Genomic DNA, 16,480 nt, shown 5'->3' on the forward strand with positions numbered 1-16,480 from the left:
TGTCTAATGTACCGACTCTCGGCCTCTTTTCCTCCATCATATCTAAACAACATATATTTTTATCTAACACACTCACACATCCCCAAGATGCAGCCTTTAGCAGCTTCCTGACTTTCAGGTTCCTATTTACTGCAAGGTGAATAGAGGCATTAGTGTGTGTATGTTTGTGTCTGTGTGTGTGTGTGTGTGTGTACGTGTGTGTATACTCACCTAGTTGTGGTTGCGGGGGGTTGAGCTCTGGCTCTTTGGTCCCACCTCTCAACTGGCAATCAACTGATGTACAGATTCCTGAGCCTACTGGGCTCTATCATATCTGCATTTGAAACTGTGTATGGAGTCAGCCTCCACCACATCACTGCCTAATGCATTCCATCTATTAACTACTCTGACACTGAAAAAGTTCTTTCTAACATCCTAGTGGTTCATTTGGGTACTAAGTTTCCACCTGTGTCCCCTTGTTCGCCTACCACCCGTGTTAAACAGTTTATCTTTATGTACCCTATCAATTGCATTTCTCGCAGCCTGTCCTCGTAACTCATGCCTCTTAGTCCTGGGACTAGCCTATTGGCATACCACTAAACTTTTTCAAGCTTCGTCTTGTGCTTTTTTTTTTTTTTTTTTTTTTTTTTGAGATATATACAAGAGTTGTTATATTCTTGTACAGCCTAGTACTAAGTATATGGTGTTTGGCTAGATAAGAGTAAAACTGCTTGTAGATAAGTTTTTCAAAAAATGTTGACAAGTTAGGCAGGATTGATATAGGTCTGTAATTGTTAACATCTGTGAGATCACCACATTTGTGTACAGGGGTAACTCGCTTTTTTTAGGATAACTGGAAAGGTTTGGAGTTCAAGTGACCTGTTGAAGAGCATGAGAATTCTTTGGAGACAATTCCTAACCTATACTTCTTCTCAAGGTCATGTTTTTTATTAATGGGTTTAAGTATTCCCTTTGTAAGCAAGGGATTGTTAAGCCTTTTGGTTATGCTTACAAAAAAGTCACAGGACAGACATTATCAGCAGCAGTTATAAAATTGTCAATAGCAGTTTCATTGTGCAGCCTAAAACTTAACTCCCTTGACTCTAGAGGTATATATATTAGGTTTAGGTTAGGTTTTTTTAATTAATCCAGCCAGGATGAGTGAAGCCATGAAGGGCGTTTTTATTAATTAAAACACCCAAATGTTGGGTGCTTCAGGTGTTGTTCCTCTTGGATGATCTTGTACCTCTCTGTCTCACACCTGTAAGAATGAGTGATATGGTTAAGGGGGAAACAAAGTGCAGGCAAGGCAATGGAGGCCAGTAGTAATCTTAGGGCTAGGATAATTAGAAATTAGAGAAATTAAGTAAGAGAAATTAGCAAGAGAAATCAGGTAAAATTTATTATACTTAACTTTTGTATCATCAGTTTAGTAGTAATTCTTCATCTTCATCATCATCATCTTCACTGTCACAAAGCTCCAGGTAGGGCTCGGAAACATCAACATCCTCTTCCTGGTATCCAAATAAACGCTTTGCATCACTCAGCTTGTCAGAACACAACTTTTGCCCTTGCTTCAAAAGAGCCAAGATTCCACTCTTATTTTTGGTTGATAGGTGCTTCTCTTCAATAGTGTACTTGTTAGGATCCTGTAATATATAGACTATTTAATGGGGTTTAAGACATTTACAAATTTCCCTGAAAATACTAAAGAAATTAGAATAAATAAATAAAGTTTTCGGTAAAAGTTCAAATATATGTAAAACACACCAGTACAGTATATGAAAACCATGGAATTGTCTACCTGTCAAAGTTGTAAATAGCAAGACTTTACTCAAGTATAAAATTCTGCTGGATAAATGTTTATGAAGAACTGAATTGCAACACACATTTAGGCTGTTAGCTTACCTTGCTTAGATATGAAGGAAAAATTCCACATAACAACTCTTCAGTATGTTCGGTTAAAATCTCTCTCTTATTCTTGTAATATGCGAGATAATGCAGCATTTCTTGAACAGTGTGTTGTTGCTCTTCTCTGGATCTCTTCTGAAGCTCCACATCTTCTACTGCCTTCTTTTTTTGAGCAAGGGACACTAATAAAAGAGGAAAATTATATTTACTGCAAGTAAACTACAACTCAATTTAATGTAATTACAGTTTAGGTACTTGCATTATACATACTATACATAGTTTATTGTGCAGTATCAACCTGATAAAAACCTACGGATTATGATACTGCACCTATTTTACAAACAGTAGTGATGATATTTTACTTCAAAAATAAGTAAAGCTTATCCATTATGCATGCTAAATGTTAGTTATCTTGATAAGGCCGAATTGTAACCCCTGATAAAATGAGATGTAGTTACATACCATTTTGGCTATGATGAGGCAATAAATTGTGCCATGGCAGGATACCTTCTATTGCATCCTTTTCACTGAGAATTTCAGAGTTTTCACTATTGTAGATTTTTATGAAGCCTTGAAGCTTTTTCCTATCACACTCATTTCTGTGCCGGAGTGAAGAGCGCATTTTACTGGATGCTGCAAATAAAGTTTTTTGGCTGAAAGTTTTAAAGTTGTTAAAAAAATTTCCTCATCATTTACCTACATAGAAATTATAGACAAGAGCTAAATAGAAATTGCTTCAGAGTTAACAAAGAAATAGTAAGCCTACCTGCATCAGTGGCAATCAGATTTTTGCGATGCCTGATAGAGTCTGCAACTGCCTCGATAGAATATTTTATGTTCTTCGAGGTTGTTCCAGTGTTTAACTCTAACTCCTTACAAATCATTTGTAGGTCAGATCGCCATTCTTGAATCAATGACTTTTGAACATCAAGTTTGTCGATCTCATTTGAAACTGTTATTTCCGTCTCTCTGGCCTATTTGAAAATATAATAAATTTAATGAACAAATCACATTAACCATGATGAGTGGTTCGAACCTATGGGCTTGGCATTCCCAGATGCTTGCTGTAGTTGAATGCGCCACAACATGGTCAAAAGAATTGCAACCTAGGGTACTAATGAACCCACAATTCAATTTTTGTTAATTATGCACCCCCATACCCATTCCATGGGCGGTTGTGCATGCAGTTTCCCATGTACTTGGTCTGTGTCCTCCAGTAGTTTTACCTCTGATGGCCCTTTCAATACACATAGAATTCATATTATTGTGATATATCAATACATGGAGAAAGACATTGAAATGGGGGCATCAAAGGCAGAACTACTGAATGACAGAGACCGAGTTCATGGGGGAATTGTGTGAAACCTGGTTTGGCTTCAGTGGAAGCCTTGGGATCCTTGTGGGTGCAGTAGTACTCCAAGTTGCAATTCATCTGACCATGTCGTGGCGTAGTGAACTAGAGCATGCATCTGAGAGCACTCAGTGCATGGGGTTCAAACCCTCATCACAGTTCCCGTGATATATCACGATACTGTGATTTCTCTGTGAACACATTTGATATATCTCGGAATCATACATTTAGGTTAATTAAATACTATATACTTTATACAAATTAACCTTATTGATATATTGAAAAAGTTCAAGCAGTTAATTCAAGGAAATGGTCGCTAATTTATAATGGAAAATATATGTAGTACATGATCTGAACACATAACTAACCTATAAATGCATTATAATACCTTTCACATATAAATGCATTATAATAAGTTTCAAAATAAATACAAATAAATAAAATAAATATATATTATTTTTAGTACCTTTCTGAGTCGAGTAACTAATGCACGAGCCAGTCCATCAATTTTTCGATGGTTCCAAAAGACTGCACCCTCTGTGAGTTCTTCTGTTCTTTCTGAGAAAAATATTTATAGCAATGAACATCTTGAAGAGCATAGATTAATAACAGTTTCATAACATACCTTTACTCACCACGACCAACTCAAGTTTGACCAATATGTTTTCATTCTTTTATTGATTATTTGAGGGAGTTGATACTTATTGAATACTGAATACAAATCGCATTATACTGATTACAGGGCAGGTAAAATAATAAAAAACTTGATCAGATGAACCATATAAACAAATACCAGCTTTCAGCATGTTTTTAGTTGTAGAGTTGTATCGTGAGAGGTATGCAAACACTTGCTCTGCCTCTTCCCCTAAAGTCATGCCACTTCCTTCTTGCCACCGCCCTCCATACAATACCTTTAACATAAAAGTATACAGTAAAAAAAAATTCAAATTATTGTACAAAAATTAAAAGCCTCCTACTATATTAAATGATACGTATATCATTAATCTTAAACAATCAGAAATCTTAAATTTTTTACACAAACTGTACTTATTATATTTAATGTAATGTATACATTACATTAAATTTAATTAGTATACATAAATGTAATGTTATATTTTTATTTACCTGACAATACCAAGCATGTCCTTTTGCATGTAGGACTCCTAAAAATGGCTTTGCTTGACCAATGTGAAAATGTGATTGTTTCTGAGCCACAGTTAAGGCCCATGGCCAATATTTGCAAATTATGTCTTGACAAATAAACTTTACGTATTTGAAATACATAATTTGCAAATAGTGGGCATAACTGTACAGCTCTCCTTGATACATATTCAAGGTGTGGAGGATAATACCATGTCGACAGGAGGCCATGCTGATTCCTGTTTCATCCAAACTTTGGAATGAAAGAGGCTTATTTTGAGCAGCTTTCCATGTAGACACTCCACACGTGTGCTTACTCTGTTTGTTAAACAAAAATATTTATAGTAACTAAATACCCAGTTGGTGAGCATGATTATAATTATGTAGGACGGGTAGAAGGTAGAGATTATTTTGCGCGATAGGCATTGTTGTTGCACATAAGAATTTCTATGGGTTATATTTCCTTATTCAATATATATAAACTATAATGAAAAAATACAAAAATGGCCACCATATGTTATAGTCGCCAAACAGTTATTAGGTAAAATTGAAGGTTTCTCAATATATAATAAAACTCACCTTAGTTTTCAAGCTCTGAATAGTGCCAACATGAGCTTGAACATCTTCATCTTTGCTGAAGATACTATCAGAATAATAGGGGTTTCTGATACCTCTGCAATGATAATTCAGAAATAATTATTTATTGTCTGTAACCACTATAATATTAAACAATGGGTAATGGGGTATCAAAAAATGTTTTATATGAAGAATTCTGATGCACTGCTAAATTTTACATAAAACAAAAATTTACATGGTGTTAGATAAATAAAATGATGATATGGATGCAATTGAAAGGCAAACTATAAAGACATACTCAGTTAAAAAATATGTCATATGACAATGTATATTTATATGTGCATACTTTATTTATAAGAACATTAATTTGAAGACAATATAATTCATTATAATATAGTGTGTGTAGAGAACAAAAGAATACTATACATTAAGTATCTGTAAAGCACATTTTATTACCTCCCAACTTTGTTGTAACGATACAGCTTCTTGTTGCCATCAATATGTACTGCTAAAGGGGTTTTATCACAAGCAGGACACTCATTGTCAGCTTCTCCTCTAATTTTTCTCAGCTCATATTGCTGGAATCGCCATTCGAAGAACACTCTCTTCGAAGTTATATAATTAATGGGTCCAATCTAGGAATAGAATTTTTTAGATGGTGACATTTAAAATGCATATTATGACATAAGATAAATAAACAAAAAAAACATTCCATTTTGTGTTTGAACAAAATTAAAAACTAATTATTAATAAATGAATATACATTACTACAAAATTTTGATAATTTTTGTATTGAAATATAAAACTGAAAATATTAAGAATAACGGTATCAAAACATACACGCCCACGAGAAGCACCAAAGGATTCCAGTGCAGTGACTAATGCCCGAAATGATGTTCCGGGACAATTTCTTTTGATATGGTGCCATGATTCAAGCAGACTGGTGCTGTAGAATGTGCTGCTCTTTCCTAATGATGAATAGAAACCAGACTTGTGCATGGTCTTGCCTAGTTGTTGATGCTCATATCCACAGTGGCATGTATAGATTGGAGTATAGAGGTCATACCTTCCTGTAGTTTAAAATACAGTGCATTGAGTGGTGTGGCGACTTGCTAAAATAGTGATGTAAAAATTAACATTTATAGCAACAAAAATTTCAAAATGTATTGTGATTCAGGAATATCCGGTAATGGAAATAAAAGGGTAAATTTTAAAGTTTATTTACCCATTATAGTGATGAAGATGCAGAGATTGCTGGAGCTTGAAATTTTAAACTTGCAATCTGTGCAGTTGGGGCAAGAATTTGGTGGTTGGGCTGGTACAACAGGTTCTGGTAACAAAGAAAAGGAAGACAGTTTGACAAAATGAGTTTTATGGAAAAGAATTTCAGACTGAATATTTCATTGTTTCTTGATTGTACAAAATATTGACATTATTCTCCAGATAATGACTGAGAAATTCACAGAAAAGAAACAATCAGACGATTAAATCAATCTATAAAACCAAGTGTCAGGTTTAAACTTTAAGACTTCTCCAAATGTTGTAATGACTGAAATGAAACATTTATTCATTTTATTTTGTTATACCAAGATAATCGTAGCTCTAGACTGGGATTGGGAAGTAGAAGTAATCTCGGAACAAAGTACGGATTTTATACAGGTATCGTATACTTACTCCAGTGAAAGATATTTCCTTCAGGGCACACAGTTTGTGTCGGGTCTAATGGCTCATAAAAGCCATTTTTCCAATATAATCTGTGGTGGAAAGGCATGAGAAAATGTTGCATTTGGTCACAAATGTGACACAAAAATGCAAAACAGTCTTCACATTTGATGCTTGCCTCACAATTTGTACATTGTACACAAATTTTACCTGATGAAAAAAGGGGTAATTATTTATACTAATTTTAAATACTGTATACCTAACATTTTAAACAATCTGAAGTCTAAATGTATTAATAGAGTGTCATTAATTTGCATATGATGCTTATTATACAGTATAACCTTAATGAACACAGCAATATTTAATTTACCTTTATCTGGAACACCCAACTCAGACAATGTCCAATCAAACAGCATTGCCCTGCTTTCTCCCCAATTAATCTCTGCATTTTTTCTTCTTTTTTGCCAGTCAGAAACACTTGGCTGAGAATCTTTAATTTGTTCAAGTTCTGCAGCAAGTACTTTGAAATATGGGATTAAAAATTAGTAAGAAAAATTTGTAAGTGAAAGGAATGATTAGTATAATATGTTAAACAAAATTTCATAGGCATTAAGCACAATTTTGGTACATAATATTTATGACGTGTGTCCATTAAATAAACCCTCATTTAAATACCAACAAATGATGTTGGGACATACCAACATCAAATGATTCCAAAGTTTCTTCACCAGCTGCCAAATAACTTTGAGTGTACGTTCTGCCACTAGTAGAATAGCCCGCATTTTGAATGTGTGGTGGTGAAAGTATAGCAGGCAGAATGTCTGGGTGGCACATTTGAAGATTTAAGCATGGTACATAATTGCAAATTGTATACAAGTATTAATATTTTCAGACAAATCTCAAGATATTACTATAACTAACTTTATGCTACCAAGTTGTTCAGTGTTATAGTAATTTAATCTCCATAATTGTCTAGCATACACTTAAAAATAGGCAACAAATATTATTGGAAAGTACACAAATAACAGCTGTAGAAATATTGTTAAAAAAATAATAGAAGATTACCATCAGATTGGGGTGCAGCTGGTCTTTGTTTTGAATTAATGTGTGATACATCCTGTATGTTATCTTTTTTCTGTTTCTTGTTTGTCACCTTTATTGAGTTTGGTTCCTCCACGTTTAAGAGTCTCTTCAAGTACTCATTTCTTTGTATCATTGCAGCACGTGCTTTCTGGTACTCACGTTCAAGATGTTCTCTAGTCATCACTGCTATTCTCCGGTGAAATTCTGAAGAGAAAATAATAGTGTTCGAAGGAAAAGTACAAGAACAAAACAAGAAAATTATGCTTATGCAAAATTATGCTACAATGTACCTATTAATAATCTTAAAATTTGCTACAAATTACCTACTTATAATTATGTGTTAAATTATGGACTTTCCCATAATGATATGCATGTTAGTGGCATTACCTATACTGCCTACCTGGAGCCCCCTAGAGAGATAGTGACACAAGTTAAGGTAATCCCTTTAGTAAGGTGCTGGGTCAACATAAATAAGCTATAACTAATAAGGACACAAATCAATATGTTCATTTAACAGTGGTATTAACATTTATATAAATATAGCTAAGAATAAGTTTTTACAAGTGTAACAAAGTGAAAGAAATGTATGAAAATTTTGATGATATATTAAAATGCTCATTGATTGAACTTGTCTTCCTATATATAAAGTATAAAAATAGTAAACACAGTACCATTATTGTTGTCTGTAGTTATTTTTGGAACATCTGGTATGTACAGCATACTGTCAAAATCCGATGATCTATCTGAAAAATTGATTGGTAGCGTAAATATTTGAATTCATTGCATAGCCTTTTATACAAACAAAAAAGAAAAATTGTACAGAAAAGCTAACACAACATTATAACACCTTTCTGTGGTACTTTCTATGGTACAAAAGAAAACAAACCTTAATTATAAAGGAAAATAAACTGACAGAAGAACTATGAATACTGCTGAAAATACTTTCCACAAAATATCTGAACCAAGGGATAGTACCCCGAGATTTGAAATATGAAAATTTCACCCTTACAGTATTTAAAAAAAAAGCAGAAAGAGTTAAGCACAAAACTAATGTCCGATCAGCTAGGTATAACACATCTGCAAGCTCATGGCGAAAATCCTAAGGGAGGGAATCATTTACCATCTTTCAGTGAAAAATCTTATTCAATCGACACACCATGGTCTTCTTAAAAACAGATGCTACCTTATAAACCTCCTCACTTTTGGGACATGGTAACATGGTACTCAGATAAAGGGTTTCCGGTGGATGTAGTATACATGGATTATGCTAAAGACTTTAATAAGGTACCACATGGAAGACTAGCAAGGAAATTACAGGTTCATGAAAAAAATTGTAAAGTGCACAAAACAATAGTTAAAACAAAGAGAGCAAAAGGTCATACTAAATGGGAATGAATATGAAGAAATGTGTTAAGTTGAGTACCTCAGGGGTCCATTTTTAAGTCTAAAATATTTTTCATATATTGAACATCTATGATATAGAAAAGAATATAATCTAATCAACCACATCCTCATATTTGCAAATGCCTGGCATTTCACGAGCACTTTGTCCGGGGTTTATATTCTAGCCGGGGAGGATTTACTGGGTTAGGCTAACCTAACCTAACTTAACCAAACCAAACCAAGTATCTCAAGTTACAAATATCTCTGGGAATTCATATTATCTGCTGTTGTAGAATTGACAAAATGGACAGTGTCAACAAAATTATTCCCACATACTCCGTCACTATGTGATGGAGTACACATAGAATAGGGACTGAATTGTCCCTGACAGGGACAATTCTGTAACAAATGTTCTAGCATAAAACTTTGTACAGTTTAGTAATTCCTTACCATTTGATGTACTAGGTAGATCCATGTTTGGTGAAGTTTTATAGCTGGAGCTGGAAGATCCTGTCGAGATGACTTCTTCAAAGAGAATAGCTTCAACACATTGTGTCTTGAGTCTTCCAGTACTTGGCCTACAGTTACCAGATCTGATTTACAGAAACTAGTGAACTATGGAGATAAGATTGTTAATAATATACTTTTTTTGAGATTCATATGACTTGCAGCTTAAAAACCAATCTTATTTTAAAATAGTACACTAAAGTACATAGCAAATTGCGAAATTCGTAGTTTTTTAACTACTTTAAAGCTAAATTCTCAAGCTTTGAAAATAAGCACAATTTGCTATTTTAAGCGGAATCTGGCAACTCTGATTTAGCATGTAAACATTGACTTGCATTCACAATGTAGTTATTTATTTTTCAACAATTTAAAACGAGTTATGAAAATACATACATTGGTACATTATTGCAAAGGCACTATACTATATATATATATATATAAATTGTTGCAAGTCGAGCAACAAATATTTTACATTGAACAACAAATGAGATTGGAAAAGCAGTATTGCCAAAATAGACCCCAGACACACCCTGTGGGTAGTAATGGACCCCCATACCGACCCTATGAGGGGTAGTGGACCCCATAATAACACTATGGGCGATAGTGGACACTATACAAACACTATGGGCGGTAGTTGACTTCATAGAGACCCTGTGGGCGGTAAGGGACCCCCTATCGACCCTGTGGGCGGCAGTGGACCCCCTATCGATCCTGTGGGCGGCAGTGGACCCCCTACCGACCCTGTGGGCGGCAGTGGACCCCTACCGAACGTGTGGGCGGCAGTGGACCCCCTACCGACCCTCTGGGCGGCAGTGGACCCCCTATCGATCCTGTGGGCGGTAGTGGACCCCCCCCATATCGACCCTGTGGGCGGCAGTGGACCCCCTATCGATCCTGTGGGCGGCAGTGGACCCCCTACCGACCCAGTGGGTGGCAGTGGACCCCCTGCCGACCCTGTGGGCGGTAGTGGACCCCTACCGACCCTGTGGACGGTAGTTGACTTCATAGCGACCCTGTGGGCGGTAGTGGACCCCATACCGACCCTGTGGGTGGCGGTGGACCCCATACCGACTCTGTGGGCGGCAGTGAACCCTATATACTAATCCTGTGGGCGATACTGTACCCTATAGTCATCCTGTGGGGGCAATGGATGCCATACATATCCAGTGGGTGTTATTGTACCCCATACTTATTCTGTGGGTGGTTGGAGCCCCATACCCATCCTGTGGGTTATAGTGGACCCCATACTCATCCTGTGGGTGGTATTGGACCCCATACCTATCCTGTGGGTGGTTGTGAGCCCATACCCATCCTGTCGGTGGTAGTGGACGCAATACACATCCAGTGGATGGTATTGGATCCCATACCCTTCCTGTGGGTGGAAGTGATCCCCATACCATTCCTGTGGGTGGATGTGACCCCCATACTCATCCTGCGGGTGTTATTGGACCCCTTACCCACCTAACAGGTGGTAGTGGACCCTATACTAATCCTATAGTTTCCAATATTCCACACCATACCATCCTGTTTGCAGTAGTTTACCCTATATACATTCCAACATAACATCGTTTTCTGTTAGCGTTCCTACAAAACATTCTTTAAAGATTTCTAAAGCACAAACTATGGTATATAATATTGATTGGTGAAGCACTTATTCTATGTAATAATTTATTGTGCTTATTATAATTTACTAAGAACAACTAATATTTCTCAAAACAAAACTACGAGCCTTCAATAGGATGTAGCTGATCTGTAATATTATAAGAGCATGGACAATAGTAGGTGAATTTCACAACCCATGTGGGACCTGAAAACTACAATTTTCGTTATAATTGAACCAATCACGACTATTCAGCTATCTACGTTGATGGACGAGTACTGTGAGACGTAAATTGGTACGTGAGGAAGAGTTTGAGCCTTGGTAAAAAAGTTAACTGGGAATATATCACATATGTACTAAATCACATTCCACATATTGACTTTAAGCACTAGTCATATATGTACTGTCTTGTGTGAGAACGGGTTGATGTATGTATGTATGTATGTATGTATGTATGTATGTATGTATGTATGTATGTATGTATGTATGTATGTATGTATGTATGTATGCATGTATGTATGTATGAATGTATGTAAGGTGAGAAAGAGATGAAGACTGAGACAGAGAGAAATAGATATAGACAGAGTCAGGGAGAGAATGTTAGACACAGAGACGGATAGATAAGGATATGCAAAGTCAGTGAGAGAATGACAGAGATAGAGCGAGGAAAGAGACAGAGAGATAGGCTGACACAGAGAATGGCAGAAACGAGGAGAGGCAAAGACAGAGGGACAGGGACAGACGGACAGGGCCAGAGGAGGGACGGGGGAACAGAGGGGGTCAGTGGGACAGAGAGGGAGACAGGGACAGAGAAGGGGACAGGGACAGAGACAGAGGGACAGAGACAGAGGGATAGGGTCAGAGAGGGGGACCGGGGGACAGAGGGAGGAGAGGGGGAGCAGGAGACCAAGAGAGAGGGGACAGAGGAGAGACGGGGGATAGAAAGAGTGGGCAGGGGGACAGAGGGAGGGACAGGGACAGACAGAGAAAGACAGGAACAGGGGGGCAGAAAGGGCGGACAGGGGGACAGAGAGATGGACAGAGGGCAGAGATAGGGACAGGGGAACAGAGACAGGGACAAGGGGACAGAGATGGATAGGGGGACTGGAGGAAAGGGAGGGGGACAGATAAAGGACAGCGGTCAGAAAGAGTGGGCAGAGGGACAGAGAGGTACAGGGGACAGAGAGAAGGACAGGGGGACAGAGATGGACAGGGGGACATAGAGGAACAGGAGGACAGAGAGTGACAGGGGGACAGAGAGAGGAACAGGAGGACAGAGAGGAACAGGGGGACAGAGAGAGGGACAATGGGATAGAGAGGGACAGGGGGACAGAGAGAGGAACAGGAGGACAGAGAGGAACAGGGGGACAGAGAGAGGGACAATGGGATAGAGAGGGACAGGGGGACAGAGAGATGGAAAAGGGGGGATAGGGGGACAGGGGACAGAGAGGGGGACAGGGGGAAAGGGATCGGGGACAGAGGACAGAAAATGTGGGCAAGGGGACAAAGTGAGGGACAGGGGGACAAAGATGGACAGGGGGACAAAGATGGACAGAAGGACAGGAGGAAAGGGGGGAGATGTATTAGGGAGAATGTTTGCGAGAGATGGAGAAGGGGTATTTAGAACGGTAAGTTAGAGAAGGGGCAACTAAGGCGCATGATTGAAAAGCAAATGAGCATCATTGCAATAGCAGGAGCCACGCACATCTTCAGCCTGCGTTGTTGAGACATTGTCAATTAAGCGGTGTCCAATAACAGTATCTTTGGTATTTAAGCGATACCTTAAAAAATACTGGAAATATTCAAAGATATTAATCCAGATATTAATCCCCTTGTGCAACGCACACAAGAGGCAACAGCTTCTAGCTCTACAAGCGGCAATATAAAATAGAGAATAGGCGATTGTTTTCACTCATAGTGTAATAAACCCACGGACTCACCCACCCGCTGAAGCCGTAAATGCCAAGACATTACTTCCGTTTAAAATTAAGCCGGAAAAATCCTCAGGTATGTGGAGGATGGGGGAGGCCTTTGATCAACCGCCGACTTCCTGCCCCGTCGACGGGGCCATCAGCCCTCAGTGTGCCCTCATCCAAATTCATGTGAAACATGTATGTGTGTGTATTAAATATTTTAATTTATTATTTCCAAGATTTAGTTGTTAGCTCTTGGACCCCGCCTTTCTAAGCGTCGGTTGTCTAATGTACCGACTCTCGGCCTCTTTTCCTCCATCATATCTAAACAACATATATTTTTATCCAACACACACACACATCCCCAAGATGCAGCCTTTAGCAGCTTCCTGACTTTCAGGTTCCTATTTACTGCAAGGTGAATAGAGGCATTAGTGTGTGTATGTTTGTGTCTGTGTGTGTACGTGTGTGTGTGCACGTGTGTGCGTGCGTGTGTATATTCACCTAGTTGTGGTTGCGGGGGTTGAGCTCTGGCTCTTTGGTCCCACTGTAACGGGGGGTGGGGGAAATAGCTCTATCTTGTCCATTATTCCACCCCCCAGTTAACTAACGAGGCCGGGGGAAACAGCTCTCTCTAGTCCGTTATCCCGTCCCCAGTTAGATAACTATTCTAGAGCACTCCCAGAGATCCTAAGGCAACCTCTCTCGTTCAACACCTTGTAACCTAGGTATTTGACTACCTAGGTGCTAAGACTACAAGGCGCCGTCACTTGATCAGTTACCCGAAACTCTAGAGAGAACTCTAGAATACAGAATCATTGCCACAAACGTATAAGAGGAAACGAAAGGAAAGAAATGAATAGTGAAGTAATTAGTGAGGGTTTGGGGTGAGAGGTAGAGAGGTGGGAGGAGCGAGGAGGGTCATTAGTTGAAAGTGAGAGTTTAGAGAGGGGGTGGAGGGAGAGGTGTAGATAGGTAGAAGTAGAAGAGTAGATAGTAGAAGTAGAAGAGTAGATAGTAGAAGACGAAATGCTGCCACCATCCATTCATGATCATTACATACAAGACAAGGAATGGAACTTGCCTGTATCACAAAATTCTCAAAAGATGTTATCATGAGTTCATTATTAGTATGTTCCCTCTGTACCATGTACTCATTAAAATCAGGAAACCAATAATCCCCGAGGCTTTCTCACCTCAACTCAACTCTAGGGACACAGTGAAAGACCATTTAAATAATAAATTCAACAATTATATTTTCCATGATAAATATCATAACTTGAGCAATCCAATTAAAATGTTAAAGATTAATATTCAAAGTGAGTCATCCTCCAAGAATCTGAGAACACTACAATTGACTGCCCCTGATCGTCACACAACACTTGTAAAACACGACAAGTCACCTTAATGTTCACTCACCGAGGACTGAGTCTAAGTTGAATAGAGAGGGGGGGGGGGGTCTGTAGTTTGACAGAGACTGTCTCGCCCCTGCCGGCCGACAGCCTCCCTGCTAGGGACGTCTTCTCTGCTCTGCTGACTGCCGTCTGCTGTTTTTGTCTCTTGATTGCTTATGCTCTATGCTCCCTCAGTATATATTGGGGACCCTAGTACTAACTCCACCCACAAGTAGATAGCCTCCGGCACTACCAAGCCACTCCTTAAACGTCGGCATGTTTGAAGGCTACCAGACTACAATTATAAGCTTAGCGGAAGCAAGGTGAAATTCTCATGATCTGACCTCAGGTCACTTGGGGTCATAAACGGTTAGAGGTGTGAGATCTCCGCCGACAACTTGGCGCCTTTCCAAATCCCTGTCTGTGACTCATATTCTATATATATTTTAAATAAACTAACCCAAACACTTTTACAGTGTTACATCTCCCCTTCTCCCTGAAATAAAGTTTTTTGCAACACTGCTAAAGTAGGCTAGCTGTGTGCAACAACTTTATTAACGAAAAAAATACATCCTAGCTAAACAAATATACATCATCCTACTCTAAAAAATGAAATATATAGACAGACGTCCATTGTCTCTGGCTGGGCGACGTCACTGCTTGGTCTTGTAGATAATCCTGTACCACATTTCTTCAACACAACTGCCTCCGTCGCTTCTCCGTCGTTAACGCACAACAACCCTTGGTCAACCCGAAAGCCGTTACTACTTGAACTGCGCACAGGACCGTGGAATTCGGTTGTCCCAGCTGATCTGTAATTGGCCCTACGTCAGTCACCATGAGAGACGTATATTGGGGTTCTTCACAGCTATGGGGACTACAAGTTTCGAGACCTTCATATAGTTGCCAACAGTAGAAATCCCATCCTACTCTTCTTCCTCCCTGTTGCTCCAGCACGCCTCCTTCAGAGAGCTACTTCTGACAGCCACATCAAGTCCGCACGACACAGGATGAATCACTCAACAGAGTAACATGCTTGCAGGAGGGGCGGCCAGTTAAGGCAAACGATCCTGTCTTGCAATTACGCTCCATGCAATGATGCTGATACCAGCAAGGGACACGAGGCATCGTGTCTCACTCAGCTTGTCTTATCTTCTTCTTCTTCTTTCTTCTTTCTTCTCTCTTCCTTCTTCTCTCTTCTTTCTTCTCTCTTCTTTCTTCTCTCTTCCTCCTCCCATGGGTCTTTGACAAGCGACCTGGGGTCCATTGGGGTCCGTCCGTCCTGGGGTCCATCCTGGGTAGACCGATGTTGGTGGGACAGACTGGAGTCGTTGTTGCTCCTCTTCCATCTTTACTGGGTCGTCTGGGGTCGTCTGCAGAACGACCTGGGGTCCACTGGGGGTCCGTCCGTCTTGGGGTCCGCTGGGGTCCGTCCGTCCTGGGGTCCACTGGGTAGACCAATGTTGACTGACCGAGAGGGCTGCATCTTGGGGTCCCCTGGGGTGGTGATGGTGGTGGAGCCATGACCTCCAGGTAGTGGGCTGGTCGTGGTGGTGGTGATAAACGCCCGTGAGTATGGTACACAGCAGCCGTCTCCCTCTTTTGTATGTGCGTCTCTCCTCTCTTCTGGCTCCCACCTGTGGGTGAACAGAAAGGCAACAATACCCGTGTTCCATCTTGTTGTGTGACCCTGTAGTTTGTATAGGGTTCACACAGTCCAATTATAAGCTCTCCTCCTGGCAACAACTACACTTAAATTTTAATAATCCAATTAACTCTGAATGATATTGACTTGGTGGAACATAAAACAGTAACAGAGTAAAGTTAGAGAAGAGAGAATAAGGTCGTCACTCCTTTTAACTTGTCACAAAAAAAAAATCAACACTAATAGACAAAACACTAGCCTAAACTTAACTGTACCGTTCTTAATCTTAAGTACTTAATTAACCATTACTCCCACCCTTAACCTACAGCCACCTAC

The 16,480-nt window shown here is 39.3% G+C and overlaps 2 protein-coding genes across 3 annotated transcripts in view; both read right to left on the reverse strand.

Moving 5' to 3' along the window:
• LOC138363929 (uncharacterized) overlaps positions 1-16,480 on the reverse strand; it is a 317,396-nt gene that overhangs the window by 158,316 nt on the left and 142,600 nt on the right. The window lies entirely within an intron of this gene.
• On the reverse strand, positions 1,389-7,900 carry LOC138363927 (uncharacterized). The gene is made up of 15 exons (XM_069323385.1): positions 7,685-7,900; positions 7,318-7,440; positions 6,990-7,139; positions 6,632-6,829; positions 6,183-6,287; positions 5,798-6,027; positions 5,414-5,592; positions 4,961-5,054; positions 4,367-4,699; positions 4,035-4,152; positions 3,708-3,799; positions 2,657-2,864; positions 2,353-2,523; positions 1,888-2,072; positions 1,389-1,628 (listed from the first exon to the last, which is right to left on the reverse strand). Exons 1-15 carry the CDS (start codon positions 7,881-7,883, stop codon positions 1,404-1,406), a joined length of 2,610 nt encoding a protein of 869 aa, XP_069179486.1. The 5' UTR covers positions 7,884-7,900; the 3' UTR covers positions 1,389-1,403.

Source organism: Procambarus clarkii, chromosome 12 (genome assembly GCF_040958095.1).
Source record: "Procambarus clarkii isolate CNS0578487 chromosome 12, FALCON_Pclarkii_2.0, whole genome shotgun sequence".
Taxonomy (NCBI): domain Eukaryota; kingdom Metazoa; phylum Arthropoda; class Malacostraca; order Decapoda; family Cambaridae; genus Procambarus; species Procambarus clarkii.

Coding starts and splice junctions, on each gene's coding strand:
- LOC138363927 (XM_069323385.1), bottom strand. CDS start 7,883: ATGACTAGAGAACATCTTGAACGTGAGTACCAGAAAGCACGTGCTGCA. Junction 6,830..6,989: donor GTTGGGTGTTCCAGATAAAG/GTAAATTAAATA, acceptor TTTTTTCATCAG/GTAAAATTTGTGTACAATGT. Junction 4,700..4,960: donor TTCAGAGCTTGAAAACTAAG/GTGAGTTTTATT, acceptor TTTAACAAACAG/AGTAAGCACACGTGTGGAGT.